Source organism: Eleginops maclovinus, chromosome 14 (assembly GCF_036324505.1).
Source record: "Eleginops maclovinus isolate JMC-PN-2008 ecotype Puerto Natales chromosome 14, JC_Emac_rtc_rv5, whole genome shotgun sequence".
Classification (NCBI taxonomy): Eukaryota; Metazoa; Chordata; class Actinopteri; order Perciformes; family Eleginopidae; genus Eleginops; species Eleginops maclovinus.
The window spans coordinates 12579035-12597609 of NC_086362.1; the positions used below are offsets into that span (position 1 = coordinate 12579035).

At 40.1% G+C, this 18575-nt stretch overlaps 1 protein-coding gene across 3 annotated transcripts; it reads left to right on the forward strand.

Moving 5' to 3' along the window:
* Window positions 1-1022: 1022 nt before the first annotated feature.
* On the forward strand, window positions 1023-18508 carry trappc14 (trafficking protein particle complex subunit 14). Of its 3 annotated transcripts, XR_010167285.1 has the most exons (13): window positions 1023-1680; window positions 2908-2991; window positions 3342-3471; window positions 3625-3711; window positions 3790-3910; window positions 4826-4973; window positions 5526-5587; window positions 9583-9755; window positions 10853-10992; window positions 12278-12453; window positions 13508-13672; window positions 16002-16973; window positions 17723-18508. XR_010167285.1 is itself a non-coding variant. In XM_063900476.1 (12 exons), exons 1-12 carry the CDS (start codon window positions 1237-1239, stop codon window positions 16003-16005), a joined length of 1734 nt encoding a protein of 577 aa, XP_063756546.1. In that variant the 5' UTR covers window positions 1023-1236; the 3' UTR covers window positions 16006-18508. The 3 variants fall into 3 exon arrangements, 2 of the variants coding, with proteins under 2 accessions (XP_063756546.1, XP_063756547.1); XM_063900476.1 differs by having other exon boundaries at window positions 16002-18508; XM_063900477.1 differs by having other exon boundaries at window positions 10856-10992; window positions 16002-18508.
* The last annotated feature ends 67 nt before the right edge of the window (window positions 18509-18575 follow it).

Consider the following 18575-nt stretch of genomic DNA (forward strand, 5'->3'; position numbering starts at 1 on the left):
TACATTTCTTCTTCTACTAAAACTCAAATGAAAATATTTAACTTTTTACCTTATTAGCCTACATTTTTTCACAGCTGTAACACTATTATTCATATTTAACATTATTAAACATGATCTGCTGTATGAATATGTTGCCTTGTCACATATGAAACTCACCTATATTGAAGTATGATACAAGTCAAATTAGATCCACCATCAATCAGCTGCAACATTAAATTCTGCTTATACATAATGCATCAGTAGTAGTAATATAATAATATTATTTGATGCATAATAATGCAAAAGATGCAATTGCCCATGGAGCCCCTTGTAAGTACATATAGCTGTTTATAGGCATTTGAGGTAAATCGTGTACTTTTACTCCACTATATGTATTAAAAACCTTGGCAGATTTGAATTTAATGATGTGAAATGTAACATAATAATATATAACACTTCAATACCACTTAGTTACACCTGATTACTTTCGAATTTTAAGACTACTCTCATACCTCCAAAATGTACTTAAAGTAGCGACTGTAAAAGTAGTCATTGTTTGATTGGTCCATTTCAGAATAATATCTCTGATATGTTTTATAATTATTGATCATTAAAGTGTTCTCAGAGCTGGTAAAGGTGCAGCTAGTTTGAATGGCTTTGTATACTGCAGGGTAGCTGCTGAATTTACTCCAGGTGAACTAAAGTCTGATTTAAGGGCTGATTATATTTACCATCATTAATCCAGATCTGTAAAGTAACTAAAGGGATTAAATACATGTAGTGGAGGAAAAGTACACCATTCACCTCTGAACTGTACTGGAGTAGAAGTACAAAGTAGCATAACATTGAAATACTCAAGTAAAGTATATCAACATTGTACTCAAGCACAGTACTTTAGTAAATGTACTTAGTTACTTTACACCACTGGTAATATCACAATAAAGCCCTGGTTTGACTGCATTTCATAACGTTTAGCTCTGTGATCTACCTTCTGCTGATTGATTAGTATGGTCTGAAAAAAGCTCTGTTTTGATTAGCCGTCCTGTTGTTTGTATTGCTACTCGGTGAACGGAAGCTCCACGGAACAAAAATGGATATGAATGGTTTGAACGTTACTTTAATTCCGTTGCTTGCGGTAGTAAAAATATTACACTGGTTCGTGTAGTTTCTGACACACTGACATACGGGTTACATGAAAAGGTCGTACGTGGAACACCTCTTTGTTTACACTGCAGCATATGGTTAGTTTCTTTAGTGATGGAGTCACAATGCGAGTACTTCATGTATTTCCCTGCCGCTCCAATATCCAGTCTGTCAGACCCGGCGGAGTACACAACTATCCCGCGACGAAAGCACGTCTACCTCGGGGAAGTGGTGCAGTTCCTGCTGGTCCTGCGATCCCGGAAGGCGGCGGGGAAGGATGACAGCTTCGGTGCTTTACCGTGGAAGGAGATGGTGAGTTCACTGTCTGCTCAGGCGAGTGTGTGCGTCGCAGAGAGCCGTGTGCAGAGACCGAGCGAGTACCAGCCCGACATCGAGAGCACCTGCAGCGCGGACAGCGGGGAAGAGGAGCCCGGGGAGGACAGGGAGTCTGGAGGAAAGAGACCGGACAGTACCCGGATTTTCATACAGTGCACCCCGCATCTCACCCACAACAGCTCCGCCAGAGATGGGCTACAGTGTGGGAAGGAACCAGTGAAGGTAAGAAGTGAAAAGTAGGATAAAGAAAGTGTAAATGAATGGGAATTACCCATTAATTAATGATGGTAAATATAATCAGCCCTTAAATCAGACTTTAGTTCACCTGGAGTAAATTCAGCAGCTACCCTGCAGTATACAAAGCCATTAAACTAGCTCTGAGAACACTTTAATGATCAATAATTATAAAACATATCAGAGATATTATTCTGAAATGGACCAATCAAACAATGACTACTTTTACAGTCGCTACTTTAAGTACATTTAGATGAGAATACTTTCTACTTTCACTGGAGGAACATTTAGAATGCAGGACTTTTACTGTGACAGAGTATTCCTACACTCTGGTACTGCTACTTTACTGAAGTATAAGATATAAGTACTTTTCCCACCTCTGATAATGACTGACTGTAAATATGATGGAGAGGACAGCTGGATGACTTCCCTAACTGATTAGGCCTACTTTCCATTTTAAGACTACTCTCATACCTCCAGTGCAACAGGAAGTAACCTTTACATATTTACAGAATTAAGGGGAAACCAAACCACAGTCATCTATACCCTGACCTTTATTGTTCCGCCTGATTTGATGAGACAAAGCAGCCAGTTATTTATGCCTGTTGCAATAATCATTGTGCTCCAGGGGCTTTAAACCGGCTTCAGTCTCTACCTGTGTGCCTGCCAGGCTTTAGACAGGGACATATGAAACATGCACAGTTTGTGAACCACAGTAATGACTCAGACAAAAAATATGAACATTTGTGGCTCATTTTTATACATCATGGTTATTTTTTGTTTTTTTCTGCAATTTTCTCAGACATTTATAGATGTTCCTTTGGACTCTCAAAAACTGGGCATGTTCTGTGCTTAAAAAGATGTGCCTGTTGAGCCTCCTTTTCATCTTAAAACTAAATCGAAAACATTTTTCACAATGTTAACACCTTTATTTAGGGTCTTAATGAAAAACAATGGACATTTTTTTACTTGTCAGGGCAGAATCTCGTGTTCATACAAAACAGAACACTTGGCTTGTCATATTGTTTTCAATTGCAATGGAGAAGTTATGGTAAACCAGCATCCCCTTATTTATATGGCCCAACATTGTAGTCTCACTTAAACGTAGATGAACTTGTAGTTGTTTGTTAATTTGTTTGCTAATTTGGTTCACAAATTGTCACTAAACACAACCTTACACCTCCCACATCTTGTCCTCTGCTTGTCCTGCTGCAGTCCGCTCTGGTTTTGGATGACCAGGTTGTCTTCTGTCTCACCGTCTCTTTGGACAAGCTTCCAGTCAACACGCTTAAAGCCAAGGTGAGATGCACTCATACTTGGACGACATAACAGGTTGTGAGGAAAAAGTATAGTTTAAAAATGCTGTTTTTAGTTATTTCTGTTGAATAAATCAGGTGTCCTCCTACTGCATCAAAACCATTTAAAGGAATTAAGGAAAGTAGTCCAAATAAAATCCCAAAAGAAAATTCAGACCGTCTACCTATAATATGTATCATTTTTTATTATAAAGCGCATTATACAATTTTGAGTGGGAGGGTATATCTGTTAATCAGACATGTTTTTAAATAAACAGAATCTTGGACTTACTTATTAGGAAGCCAAACAAATATAAACTGCACATAAATGATGTTACTTTGTGTTTTTGTCAGATCGTAGTGACTGTGTGGAGTCATGAGGAGGAGAAAGTGGAGGTGAGGGAACATGGCTACCTGACCCTTCTACAGCTCAAGAGTCCACTTCACACCTTCAGACAGGACCTCAGCACCTTCAAGGCACAGGGTAAACACACTCCTCAGCACCTGCCCTGAGCTCTAAGGGCTCAAAGAGTTTTGTGGTCTTAAAACTTAAACTTTGGACTTTTAATTCGGGGGAATGCCATTCTAAATGTGCTCGGTTTCAGTTGTTTATTCTGTGTCTTATTTCAATTCCCAGTCAGCACCATCATGAATGTTCTACCACCTCCCAGTGTCCAGTGTCAGCACATGGGTGTCTCTGGAAAACACCTGACTCTTGTCAAAGGTAGACATCTCAAACACACATACAGATCTTTGAAGACCTGAACTGTGATAACTCTTTTTACCCCCCCTCTCTCTACAGTGTCGAACTGCAGCTCTCAGGATGAGGTGTGTGTCAGAGATGTGAAGATCGTTCCCAACTATAACTCCTCCTACCTCCCCATGATGCCCGATGGTTCAGTTCTGATAGTCGACAATGTCTGGTGAGTACATGTGCACTTAGTGTAAACTCTAAGAGAAATACACTTATGTCCATACCCCTGTTGCTCTTACTGAGGTACGGACAGTTATTCTGCTGATGTTCAGCATCATATCAGTATTCAGTGTCTCTACTGGGACATGTCTCCATGCTTTAATGTTCAGAAAGCTCTTTATGTTTCTCATACTGCCTGTGCTGCAGCACCTCTTTTCACCCTCTGTCTGAAACCAGAGCCCAGTCTGCTCTGATTGGTCAGCTGGCCGGCTCTGTTATGATTGGTCCCACCCCTAGACTTGAGTGTATGTGTTCAGTTTTACAGCAGCTACAATCTATTAGTAAGGAAAGTGGGAAAACAAGTTTTAAAACATCCATAGAAACTTTCCAAATTCCTGCAGCAGCTGTATCCTCTCTGTGTTCCATATTACTGGACCTTTGCCATAAACATATTCAGTTATTTATTTATTTATTTACTGGTGCCAATATGCTTTTTGCAGGAGGCCCACTCATTGAAGTTAGCTTGATTTGAGCTGTTGTTTATAAACTCTGAAGTCTTTTATTTGGAAGCTGAACAATCTTCTATTTGATTGCTGAAAAAAAACCCATATTTTGCAGCCTTTGTTTTGCAAAAGCAGTTGACATAAGTTTATTTTTGAGTGTGGCTGGTTGAGCTAAACTTAAATTTCCACCCTGGCATCTGAAATCACCCTAAACTGACTTTAATCACGATTTTAAATCGCTTAAACTGTGATTCGTTACCAAACACCTGCAAAATGAGCGACATGATTCCATCAGCCTCAGTTGAAATACTTTTTTGTAATATATAGTAAACATGGTTTACGTTATAAAATGTTACAAGCTGTATTTTGTGTTGTTTAAAGTCGCCTAACAACCACTTCTTTATTTCCACTTCCTGCTACAGCCACCAATCAGCTGAGGTCACCGTGGCTTCGTTCTACCGGATAGACAGCGGGTCGTCGCGTTTACCCAGCATGCTCAGCGCCCTTGAGGAACAGAACTTCCTGTTCCAGCTGCAGCTACAAGACACAGCAGAGGAGGACTCCAGTGAGGTGAGAATATGATGGAGGCAGCTTCTTCTTGTTCAACTTTAAAATGTTTTACAATGATCATCTCAGAAAGCTTGATATGGATAATGAAGTCATTTGTCAATCTCTTTATATTGAAGGTAACAAAAGAAAATACTTTATACTCAATTTTTTTTACATCTAAGACACTTACTATACATTCATCTTATATTTTACTTTGGTAAATACATGTTTAAACACATTTTGAAACAGCAAGAATCCTGTCCGTACATTAGTCGTTATAACCATTGTAATTTCTAGAACTGAGAAGTGTTTTTTTAATCCGCCAAACCACAAGAACAAATACAAAAATAAAAGAGCTTCGCACAAGGAAATAGTCCCTCTAGTTTAGGGAGTATTTTCAGTGGCGGATTAATCAACATTTTTGCTCTAATGAGAACTTTTGGCAGCAGGACTTTGTGTAAGTCAAAAATAAACTACAGTGTGTGTTCATACTAATGCAGACACATGTCCACATGTGCAACAGTGTGGCTCATTGATGTGTTTTTAATATGTTTATTGTATGTGATTCTCCAGGGTCTGGAAGTCCCGCTTGTGGCTGTGTTACAATGGTACACTCCGTCGCTGCCTTTAACCAGGTAACTGTTTGTCTTAGTTCAACATTTACTGAGCGCCACTGGGCAGATTGTTTTACAGTGAAAACGATGTTTAGAAGGTTTGAAGAGAGAGTTCTGATTGTTTGAAGTTGGGTTATAAGAGGTACACGTCAATAGGCAATGGGAGCACGGTGCATTTTGGTGCATCACTGCCATCTTTGGAGGATAGCGTCTATAGCCGTCCAAACCTTTTTTTTGGGCCGCATACAGAAAAAACATAAGGAGGTCTGGGCCCCTCTCGAGAGGTGATGTCATGCCCCATAAGTATACAGTGGGGCAAAAAAGTATTTAGTCAGCCACCAATTGTGCAAGTTCTCCCATTTGAAAAGATGAGAGAGGCCTGTAATTTTTATTATAGGTATACCTCAACTATGAGAGACAGAATGAGAAAAAAAATCCAGGAAATCACATTGTAGGATTTTTAATGAATTAATTTTCAAATGATTGTGGAAAATAAGTATTTGGTCAATGACAAAAGTTCATCTCAATACTTTGTTATATACCCTTTGTTGGCAATGACAGAGGTCAAACGTTTTCTGTAAGTCTTCACAAGGTTTCCACACACTGTTGCTGGTATTTTGGCCCATTCCTCCATGCAGATCTCCTCTAAAGCAGTGATGTTTTGGGGCTGTCGCTGGGCAACACAGACTTTCAACTCCCTCCAAAGATTTTCTATGGGGTTGAGATCTGGAGACTGGATAGGCCACTCCAGGACCTTGAAATGCTTCTTACGAAGCCACTCCTTCGTTGCCCTGGCGGTGTGTTTGGGATCATTGTCATGCTGAAAGACCCAGCCACGCTTCATCTTCAGTGCCCTTGCTGATGGAAGGAGGTTTTCACTCAAAATCTCACGATACATGGCCCCATTCATTCTTTCCTTTACACGGATCAGTCGTCCTGGTTCCTTCGCAGCAAAACAGCCCCAAAGCATGATGTTTCCACCCCCATGCTTCACAGTAGGTATGGTGTTCTTTGGATGCAACTCTGCATTCTTTCTCCTCCAAACACGACAAGTTGAGTTTTTACCAAAAAGTTCTATTTTGGTTTCATCTGACCATATGACATTCTCCCAATCCTCTTCTGGATCATCCAAATGCCCTCTAGCAAACTTCAGACAGGCCTGGACATGTACTGGCTTAAGCAGGGGGACACGTCTGGAACTGCAGGATTTAAGTCCCTGGCGGCGTAGTGTGTTACTGATGGTAGCCTCTGTTACTTTGGTCCCAGCTCTCTGCAGGTCATTCACTAGGTCCCCCCGTGTGGTTCTGGGATTTTTGCTCACCGTTCTTGTGATCATTTTGACCCCACGGGGTGAGATCTTGCGTGGAGCCCCAGATCGAGGGAGATTAGCAGTGGTCTTGTATGTCTTCCATTTTCTAATAATTGCTCCCACAGTTGATTTCTTCACACCAAGCTGCTTACCTATTGCAGATTCAGTTTTCCCAGCCTGGTGCAGGTCTACAATTTTGTCTCTGGTCTCCTTTGACAGCTCTTTGGTCTTGGCCATAGTGGAGTTTGGAGTATGACTGTTTGAGGTTGTGGACAGGTGTCTTTTATACTGGTAACGAGTTCAAAAAGGTGCCATTAATACAGGTAACGAGTGGAGGACAGAGGAGCCTCTTAAAGAAGAAGTTACAGGTCTGTGAGAGCCAGAAATCTTGCTTGTTTGTAGGTGACCAAATACTTATTTTACCGAGGAATTTACCAATGAATTCATTAAAAATCCTACAATGTGATTTCCTGGATTGTTTTTCTCATTCTGTCTCTCATAGTTGAGGTATACCTATGATGAAAATTACAGGCCTCTCTCATCTTTTTAAATGGGAGAACTTGCACAATTGGTGGCTGACTAAATACTTTTTTGCCCCACTGTAAGTTAGCAAAATCAATCAAATGTAGGTCAATTATGCTTGATAATTGAATGTGTTTTGAGAAAACAAACAGCCCAGCTTTTCAAAGGTTTTCATTTATTTTGTTACATAAAGTGCTTGCAGCACATTCCTCTAAACATGAGCGTCAAGTTCGTTGTAATAAAGAGAAATATGAAGGGTCTATTTCAATGTTGTTAAGCAAATAAGTTATTGTGCTTTTTCTAAATCTACTTAGATTTGTTAGAATATTGTTCCAACTTTAAATGACTGAATTTATTTGATCAAGTGGACTTATTAACAGATGAATAGTATTGTGTAATATATGTTAAGATATATATTTAAGAAATACAATAAAGGTAAAGAGCATACTTTTTGAATCTGCTGAGGGCCAATTGAAAATGGACAACGGGCCGCAGTTGGCCCCTGGACCGTAGTTTGGACTCCCCTGGTCTATTAAAACAGCAGCAGTCAATATACAGTATATCAGCGTTTCCCGGTCATCTGTCAGTGGTTTGCATCCAAAATGAATAAAGTGTGCCCAAATTATAAATGCCCTCACAAAGACAAGCTCTGCGCAGAAACAGAGGAGCGTTATCTGAATAAAACGTGAATCAATGACATCTGTCCGTATGAATTAAGAGAAGAGCGGGCCGATCACTGTTACTGCTGTCGGTCCTCTCTGGCTTTAGTGTGCATTTAAGGTGATTAAATATTCAGAGGCCTATGTCAGGTTTACATACAGATCAACAGGTTTAATGACGTCATCTGGGCAGGGGTGATAAAGCTAATGTTGTGCTAACAACATGCATAATGAATCTCCCAGTATATGAACGCATACTGCCTTATGTCCTGTTTTGAATCACATTCCTGTGATGGAAACTTCTGAAGCAATGGAGAGCAACAAGGTAGAGCTGGAACGTTGATGGCAAACACTGAAGGTTTATTATGAAGTTAATGGCCGGAGAACTGACAAGACATTTGCTGCAGCCACAAGTTGACACAGCGGTTGCCCGACCAATTCTGAAGAGCTCTTTTACAGTCCGATGTTTAACCAGTTCAGAGTGTATAATCAACATTCCTCATCAGAGAGACCAGACAAATATGGAGCCTGAATCTAACTACAGCTGTCATACATTGGAAAAAAATGTGCGCCAGGGAAGCTACGTTCCAGATAAGAAGGGCTTCCAGACGTCCCTGAACAATAAACTATCTCAGGTCAGCTTGTGCTCGGTCATAGACTGGCATCAACAAAGCGCCCAAACTGCCACTCCTTAAAGGAGATTACAGCAACCCCAAGGCCGAAAAACTATGCCATGGGAATAGAGACAGAGGAAGGAGAAAATTATGAACTGTGTCAAAGGTTAACTACCTAAGCCTAAAATTCCCTAACAATTCCCAGTGTAGTGTTTGTGTTCCTGTGGTTCAGCAGATGGCTGCCATCCAACACAATTGATCAGAATCAGAATACCTTTATTTGTCCCACAGAGGGAAAATTTACAATAACGTCATTCCCAATGTTCTCTACATCTCCCTGTTAATGTAAAAGTATAAAATGTCATCCAATGTTCTTTTTTTGTTTTTTTCATCGGTCATAGGAGTGGCTGCCACAGCCAGTGACATAACAGAGCCTACCCACCATGTTTAAAAGGTTTAAAGAGGAAAAGTTACGGACGATGACGTCACATTACCATTACCTTTTGTATCTCGCAGAACAAAGGGGTTGCTGGTGTATCGCAGACTCAATCGGCTGGTTTATTTGTGTGACTGGTTAGTTTGGGTTCACCAAATCTCCCCGATAAATGCAGCGGCAAACAGAAACTTCTACATTCTGCATACCAAAATTAACGTTTTTATCAATAGACTCTGGTGACTTCAGCCAGGGAATCGTTTTGGAAATGCTCATTTTGGGCAGAATGGGCTTTCTCTAGTAGCAGGTTTTAGTACCTTCTACAACCTAACTTAAAAATATCCAAGTTGTCATTGATTTCATGGACATGTCAAATCATGAAAATTGGGAAAAGGGGGTTTTCACCCAAGTCAAAAAGCCTAACATAAAAACGTTTGTCTGTTGAAGGACATTAAAATATGAGTTTGCTTTCTCTCCAGATACATCTCTAGTTGTTACTCGTTGCCTAGCATCCGCTTGGATCGTCCTCGGCTGGTGATGACAGCTTCCTGTCCCAGGGCTGTCCGGCCTCTGGAGCACTTCTGGGTCAAATACACCCTGCTCAACAACCTGCAGGACTTCCTGGCTGTCCGTCTGATCTGGAATGCTGATGGTGAGTAGCAGATCTTACTGTCACACAGGACAATCTTGACTCCTCCAACCCGAAGGCCTGTCACACCTGGCTTAGTGCTGCCTCAGGTTAGTGACACACCTCTGTTTGCACCTGGACACCACACCTTAAGTCGATGTTTGGTTAGTTGCTTTAGTTTTCAAATTGTCATAGAAATACAACCCTTTATTAATTACTGACTGACATGTAGACATGCGTCCGACAGCGTCTGTGTTTCCACCAGCTCAGAGACTTTTCATTCACTCAACAGTAGGTAAAGTAATGTGACATCATCAATGGCAAGTCTTCCATCTTTAGAGGATACTAGCGACCGCAACCTGTAAACTTAGCCTCTACAGCGAGAGGAGTAGCTATAACTTAGTCACTTGAAATGTTTTAAACATGGTCAGTAGGGGTATGTGGGGTATGATGTATAACAAATATCTTGTTAGCCTCCATTGGCATCCAACGAAATTCAAAAAACCATCGACTTGGAATTGAGGGAACCTGCAAGTGCTAAAATGCTAACTCATTTCCGGGTGAAGGACTCATTCCTGCATTTAAGTGTCCTTTTTAAAATCAATCTTGTAGCCAGTGCAGATCATTCATAATGCTGGTTGTGCAATAATCCCAGGCATGTTACATGCATGTTAACTGAAGAGCGTCAGGCTGTTCACATGAGTGTAAAGTGAGACGTCCTGATCCTGCTGTGATCAACGTCCAGATGTGTAATCTGGAAAAAATGTGTTGCACCCTTTGGGATGTGTTTGTTGGGTGTGTCGGGGTTAGAGCCAGCTATGATGAAATCTGTACCGTGTTCAAACGGGTCTAATGTACGTTGGTGCAGTACGGTTGTGTTAGTGCGCTCATATCTGAGTGACAGGGTTTTATTATCAGACGCAGTGCATTTGCTTATCTACAGAATTGATAAAAAGTGAAATCAAATTGTTTTTTTTAAACGAAAATACAAATATGACAAATAGCAATTAAGTACCAAACTTGAGTATTTAAAACGCTTGATACAAAGTCTAAAGCAAACTTTCCGTGAGTCATCAAGTTATAATTATATCAATTTGATTATTTGTCCCTCCTCTCATCAGCAGATCGCGGAGGCCAGCAGCACCATGGTGGGGGGGCGGTGGTGTGCCAGTCCCCCCTGAACAACCTGGGTCAGTGCAGGAAGGGCTCCACCCTCTCCTTCACCGTGGCCTTCCAGATCCTCAGGACCGGACTCTTCGAGGTACTTCATGTTTCTGCTCACACATTATGTAGGTCATTCAGTGAGATCGTCAGCAACATATTATTTAGTTGCTGAAATAATTTTCCGTTGTTGAGCGCCTGTGCCTGCAATGCAGTGGCCGGGCTAAGTAATCAAATACAGTGTGATTCCATGCTAGTGGGTGACGGTATGTAGCGCAATCACGACCTTGTTATTTAAAGGTCCTGTATTATGCAAAATCCACTTTTTCATGTACCTACATAAATATGTGTCCCCTCTGTGTTAAGAGACTCTGAAAGTTTCAGGATTAAAGATTCTCTCTCTTTGTGTCCTGATCCATCTATATATAAAAGGCTGTCTGAAAATCAGATGATAAGATTTTGGCCACTTTGTGATGTCACAATGTTTTTTGGGTTGTGCAATGATTAGCCGATAACCAATCAAGGTAACCCCCGCCCACCTTATCACCTGAATCTCCTCCTAGAGCACTATTTTGCTGTTTGAAACTAATCATCTCTCAGAGGGGCGTGGCCAGCAGCAGCTAATTAGCATTTAAAGCTACAGACACTGAACAGGGCTGAAACAGAGGGGTTTATGGGATGCTACAATGATCTGTTTGGTCTTTGAGATACAGGTTCTGTATATATCTGAGACCTGGAATATACTGTTGCAAAACAGTATGATAGGGGACCTTTAAAACAGTAGAATTAATTGATGAGCAGGAGAGGTTGCAGTGCAATGGGTAAATATTTGAAACGAAAAAATGCAGACTCTTGAACTGGGTCTGGAACCAAATTGTAACCCAGATGAAGAGTTTAGGAAGAGTAGTTGTCCAAAGAGAGAAAAACTTTGAGGAAATACAGTGAAAGTTATTTTTTCATTTGGATTTACTTTCATCTGAGATCCAATTGCACCACTCCATTATGCTCGGTGATTGGGAAAAAGCTATCCCACAATGCCATGGTCCCAAGCCAGGTTAAACATCATCCCAAAACAAAACAGACGTCACTTCCAAACAACAACACAGACTATTCTGTTTGCCTGCGTAAACAAATTAAGAAACAGGCAACTTCTTCTGAAATAAGGAGAATATCAGCTTTGTGTTCATCTAAAAAGGCCCAGCTATCACACTGACTGACATCTACTCATTGAGAGACTTTTCATTAAACCTCATTGTATACGCTGTATCAGGCTACCATGTGTCAGTTTGTACAGCGGGTCCATAAAGGCTGTAAAACACTGAGCTAATTGATACAATCAGCAGTGACGTCAAAGTGCTTTCCCCTACTTCCTGCCTTCTCCTCAGCTGAGCCAGCACATGAAGCTGAAGCTCCAGTTCACGGCCTCGGTGTCCACTCCTCCGGTGGAGCCTCGCTCTCCGTCATCATCCAGCCCGGCGGTCCGAGAGCTGCTGGAGCGACAGAGCCTGGGCCGCTCTCAGAGCTTCTCACACCAGCAACCCTCCAGAGCGCACCACGTCAGGTACGGACTGGTATAAGGAGTCCTTTTCAAACTGTCGTCTTACTCTTTGTTATAGTGTAATTCAGCCGTACCTTTCATACCGTAACATAATATAAGCAGGTACTTTCCCAGCTACTCTCAAAGAAATGGTTTCCCTTCAGAAACGCTTCTTAAGGATTTCTACAAGAATCACAGTCTAGTTGCCAGGATAGTGAACCCGGAGATGTTGAGTCCCCCAAACTTTTATGTGAGAGATGAATGTATAGTAGGGGTCCCCAGCACATTGAAACTGCTGGATGCTATGTTGGGCAATTAGCACAATTAGTTATGTTGTGTGAATTAAAATGCATGGGGTTATAGCCTGTGTGGACAGTAGTTTAAAGCATGTCTGATTAAGAAGATTTTGGGGATGTTTTGGGGGTTTTTGAGGATGCTAATCCATTCCTGACCTGGCAACTTCGTCAGAAGAAATAATTTAATTTAATTGTAACAGAAAAAGGCGACATTTCTACTCTTGGTGGGCTGATTTGGATTAATTCTGGGGTGATTACTTAGTTAGGTTAGATACTACTCACGAGGATAAAATCAGCCCACGAGAGTCAAATAATGGCCACTTTGAGATAAAAACTGCAATTCTTTATCCTGACAATGTTAGAAATGGAGTCAGTATCCTCAATCACCCCCAAAAACCAGTTCAAAATTGTCCAAATTAGCCGTTTTTTAAACTATTGTCCCCACAGGTTATAATGGTAATAATGCTTATTTAAAAAGAGTCTTCACATGAGACCGAAGGGTTTTTCTCCTCTTACTGCACTTATTATCGTTTGTTATCTGTTATGTTTGTGCATTTTTAAATTGTACAAAATCATTAAACCATCACAGAGTCGGGTTGAAGCAACATGCCACATTCAACGTCTTTCTTTAAGTCTAGAAATTGTATTTGTCAATCAAAATTGTTTTTACTCAAGTAAAGGATCCTCTTTCATCACACATAACGCAGGAAGTAAATGCCACTTCCAGACGGACCTACACACTCCTGTCTGTCACCATGTGCCTGATTCTCTCTGTTCTGCAGGTCAGGCAGTGTGATGGTGCAGCGGACCATCACCCCTCCTGTAGGACCTCCGATGGGGAGGGGTCTGTACCTGCCCCCTGAAAACAGTACCTTCTCACTGGGAAAAATAGCCAAGAGAGAGTGTAAGGTCCTGGTGATGGAACCAATGCAAGACACACACTGCAGGTAAGAAAACCGCTCTAAAGAGGCCCTGTTCTGCTTTTTGGGGTCTTCCCCTTGGACTCCATTGGACTCCTTTGTTTACTTCCATAACATGATGACATCACTATGTAACGATGGCGCTTCTAAAGGCTGGCGCTCCAACCAATTGTAAGTGACGCAAGAAAAAAATAAAGCTCACAGTAGAAGCACAAAATACAAATATGGACCTGAAGATGAGCAGAATATGTCCTCTTTAATGCTCTCCCAGTGTGTTTAACGATGTGGGCTATTTAAATTCACTTTCACTTTGATCTAAATGTGATGTAACAGCAGTTATGTTTTTACATTTACATTTTTCTGGATCAAAATACATGAAATATGTTTTTGGCACTCTGGGTGTAACGCGTTACAAAAGTAACGGAGTTAGAGTAATGTATTACTTTTTGCTGTAACGCAGGAATATAACGCATTACTTCTGAAATGTGGGTAATATAATACCTGTTACAATTCTCAGTAACGCAGTTACAACACATTTTAACCCGAAATGATGTGGTGTTTTGTTTCTAAGAATTCACAAACATCACGAGACATTTTGACACCAGAGAAATAATTGTGCCGGTAGAATAGTAACTCAGTAAGCCTGTTTACTATTGGTTAAGAGGGCTGCACAAACAGATTCGTGATTGAGAGCTGCGGGCTCGGATACAAGAAAGGAGAAAGACAGCAGAGCGCGCAGGCCAAAGAAACAGAAGGTCACTTTCTCTGGTCTGCCTCTTGAACCCTGAGAAGTTCAGAGACTTGTGGCAGAGTGTTGAAGATCTGCAGCCTCCGTTCTCTGTGGAATCGCCAGCTTTTAGAAAGCTTGTCAGCCAAATCCCCGTTAACACACCAATGACAAGGTGAGCTAACGCTGCCATAGAGACTCGTTCATATACAGCAGGTCACAGGGCCGTGCAGAGGCTCCACTAACATGTTGTTAATAACACAGAGAGATGTAATGTTACCGGTGTCACATATTATTCAGCCCACTTAAACGGAGCATGAGTTTAATTTCTAGCTCTTTTCCTAATGTTCAGCATGTTCTTCCAGATAGATAGATAGCTTTAATTAATGAGCTGCAACAAACTACATGTTAGCATTTAAAGCCATACTTTTGCGGTTATTTTGGTGAAAGTAACTCAAAGTAAAGCAAAAGTAGTGTAACGCATTACATTTCAGAGACAGTAATAATGTAATGTAACTTATTACTTTAAAAAGACAGTAATAAGTAATATGTACTGTATTACATTTTGGAAGTAACTTGCTCATCACTGACACTGACATATAAAGAAATGCAATAATGGTTACATTCATGTTATGTTAGGATCTCGATTTTGGGTATAGAACTGCAATGCATTTAAATGTAATGTATAACTACACTCGTATCACAATAACATTTAGATAAACTAAATCACTTTTTCCATTATCGCTTAATACCCTGGTTTCTATAAATGGGAAGATTTCTTCTGTTGCTCGAACTTTGGCTGATTTATGATGACAGGGTTTGGTTAAACTCAGAGGAAAGTATTGTGAAATTTCTAAGGAATCATATTTCTCTAATGTTGGAACATGTTCAGTTACTGGCAGAGGTCAGTGTGAGTCAGTGTGACCATGAACAGACAGTTCCCTTGTTGAGGATTTTCACGAGGATCCCGTCAGCATTAGCATTAGCTCTTCTTCTGAGATCCACACACACACAACAACTCAGCTCATGTAATTAACATCCAGGATACGTCCATGTCTAAATAACTTTGCTTTGTTTATTCATCTGTCTTTTAGACACCTTAAATAGGCCATTGCATATAAATATTATGTATTGCTATTTTCTACATGACATCCACATTACACTGTTATTATAACCCCTATTCAACCCTATTACACTGTTATGACACCCGTATTGCTCCATTATTACACCATGTTACACCATGTCACACTTTTATTGCAACCATTTATGGAAACAGCCTATCAAATGACTTTATCCCGAAGGATACAGAAACCATTCAAGGGTTCAATTAAAAATGTAATTTAAATAGGGTATTAAAAAATAAATAATACAATTTAAGAAAATAAAAAACACTCTACTTTCACCCCTTTTATTTAAGAGTATGTATACACATTGACGCAGCTCTATTGTACAAACAGATCTTAACTTTGATCTAATAAGGGGGTGGCTTTCCCATTAAGGTTTAAGCTATATTTATTTATATTTATAAAGGCATCTGCTCCAAAGATTTAAAAAGTACACTAATACCAGGATTACTCCTCTGTTTGGAAACACTTTTTCAATGTGATTCTTCACTCTGCTCCTCCTCAGATGACCCAGGGAGCAACATTTTTACTGCAGACACACAAAAGGGTTCAACACTCTGTCAAAGCCGACTCTGAAGGAGACATGACGTGGATGGAGTGATGGACGGAAGAGCAGAAAGGGGGGTGGTGAAGGTGATGGAGTGATGCTGCTGGCCTTAGAAGAAAAAGAAACCCCCGTGGAGCCGCAACCGTTCTTCATTTCATTGGTTTATCATTTCAATTTCTTCTGGTTTTTACATTTCCTTCAAGCTATCATTCCATTTTACTCATTGGGTTATCCTATCTCTGTGAATTCTGTTAATATTTATACTTAATAGTACACAACCTTGATCGTTTTTTCATGGCAGCTGTTTTTTTCTTGTAGGATCTAATCAGGAAACCCACCATTTCCTGCTTTTGTCAGGTCTGGGAGCACAAACAATGCTGAACAGTAGTCTCTTTTATAAATAACAGTCTACCTTTTGTGAAATACACTGATTGCCATAACACACAGAGAATGTGAGATTGCTTTCTTTTGGACTTGGTGGATTTAGTAAAAAAGCCAACAAAGTCAGCTGGACTTTGGTTGGAAAAATCCTAACGGGACAGGTTGACCAAGCCAACTGTTTAATAAAATGTATGTACCGTGTCGATCACACAGCTATGGGGTTGATGGAAGGTGTATTTTATTTATTGTGACGGAGCTAAGCTAGCTACTTCCAGTTTGTGTGCTAAGCTAAAGTTCTGAAACTATCTTTGTGCTTAACCTACTGATGTAAAACTTGATATACCTAATTACTTCCAATCCATATTCATAGATTCAAAGTTTTTGAACTGGACTACTGACATATCATAGGTGTGCACTGGATGACAGATGCATCTTAACTGAAACTTGAAGGGCTTTTTTGCACCTTTCCCCACAGGAAGTCTTTTTTCAAAGAAGGAAACATTTTTGAATGAATGTGATCCAGCTCTGGCCTGACACTGGCCGAATCATGTAAGTGTTATTGTATATATTTATTGTTGAGTTGGAGTGTTAATATTCAGGTTTTAAATGTGTTTTTGTCTTTTATTTGACCCTTATACACTCCATTGTCGGTGCACAGGGTGGTCTCCTTATTTCAATATCCAGTCAGTATAATGTGTGGCTCATGTCTGAAGGGGTCCAACTGATCCACACCCCGAGCATTTTATTAAAGAACTGAAAGTAAGACTGATCATTTTCTATAGGGTATTTCCTTTAGGAGACACCACAGGGTGCTTTGGGACACATCCGTGTTATTGCGATCTTATGATAAAGGAAAGAGGAACCTTGTATTGTAATTCTTTGAGTATTTTAGTTGTTTGTTTCCAGAAGACATTACTCAAAAAGAGTGGGAAAGTCTTGACAAGAAAAACTGACATAATTATTATTTATTATTGAAAAGGTTATTGTTTCTAGGTGTGGAATTGTTTGACTTGTTCCACAATGTTCAAATGTTGTTAGCTGACCTACTGTGATTCACTAAAAAGTCTGACAAATAATTTGATAATTGTATATTCAGTCAACAATATTGGCCCAATAATAAGTACCAAAGTCAGTTACTTTCTAGGAAATGACTAGAAACGTTGGAGCCATTATAAAAAAAAAGTACCATAATAACAGAAATGGTTGTCACTGATTTATATTCCAATGCCAAAATAATAATTTCCTAAATCCAATTTATTTAGAATAATATGACATTAGTTTTATGCTTTTTCTTGCAGCTTGTTTACAGATGTGAATATCATCTGGAGAGTGAATGTAAATATTAGGACTACAAAAACCCTGCTTGTGGCCGATAAAGTGTCGGCAAGAAAGACCAATGTGCTGATGATCTACTGTAAAGAATTACTAGAAAGTGCTAAAGACAAACAAAGCTGTTTTTTAAGAAGAAAGACCAAGGATCATCCCCCTGAGAGCGTGACTGTATGTTAAAGAGATGTCATATCTACCATAAAGACTTGGAGATGAAGTGTTGTGTGGCAAAACCTTGAGAGGGTTCATCCTCTGGGGAGCATAAATGTGCAAAATCTGTAAATGTCTTTGCCGTTACTCTGCTCATTAGAGGCGGATGTTTCTTAAGTTTTAAGAGAAGTTCATCCTCTGAAACAATGAATGTAACCAGCACATGTTCTGTAAATCTGATTTGTCGGTGTGTCAGTGTGTCAGTTGCAGGGAGTTTTGAGATGACAGACACAAGGTCATAAAAAGGGATCAATAAAATTGAAGGATCTTCCAAAACCTCATGGATAGCAAGTGAGTTGTTGAGTTAAAGAATGTGTGTATTTGATCATCCCAGTGTTAAAGCTACCACACATTTTTAGACATATTGAGATCATCCACATTTGTATGACCACTTTCAACACTGTACTGATCTTGAACCTCCTTTTCAAAACACTGGATCAATTAGAAAGTCACATATTCAGTTTGCTAGTAAGCTTATTGTTTTGTAAGCTGTTTGGGATCTTCCATTTTCCTGCCTACATGGTAAATAAAGTACTGCTGGGTAATGTCGTTGTCTCTGAGTGGTATTCACTAACTGTGGCCACGCCCTCCCATTTGACAAATCCCCAAATC

Excerpts from the sequence above, each read along its gene's own strand:
- trappc14 (XM_063900476.1), top strand. The coding sequence starts at position 1,237 with ATGGAGTCACAATGCGAGTACTTCATGTATTTCCCTGCCGCTCCAATA. Across the intron at positions 3,911-4,825 it reads CTGATAGTCGACAATGTCTG|CCACCAATCAGCTGAGGTCA; the intron begins GTGAGTACATGT and ends TTCCTGCTACAG. Across the intron at positions 12,454-13,507 it reads TCCAGAGCGCACCACGTCAG|GTCAGGCAGTGTGATGGTGC; the intron begins GTACGGACTGGT and ends TCTGTTCTGCAG.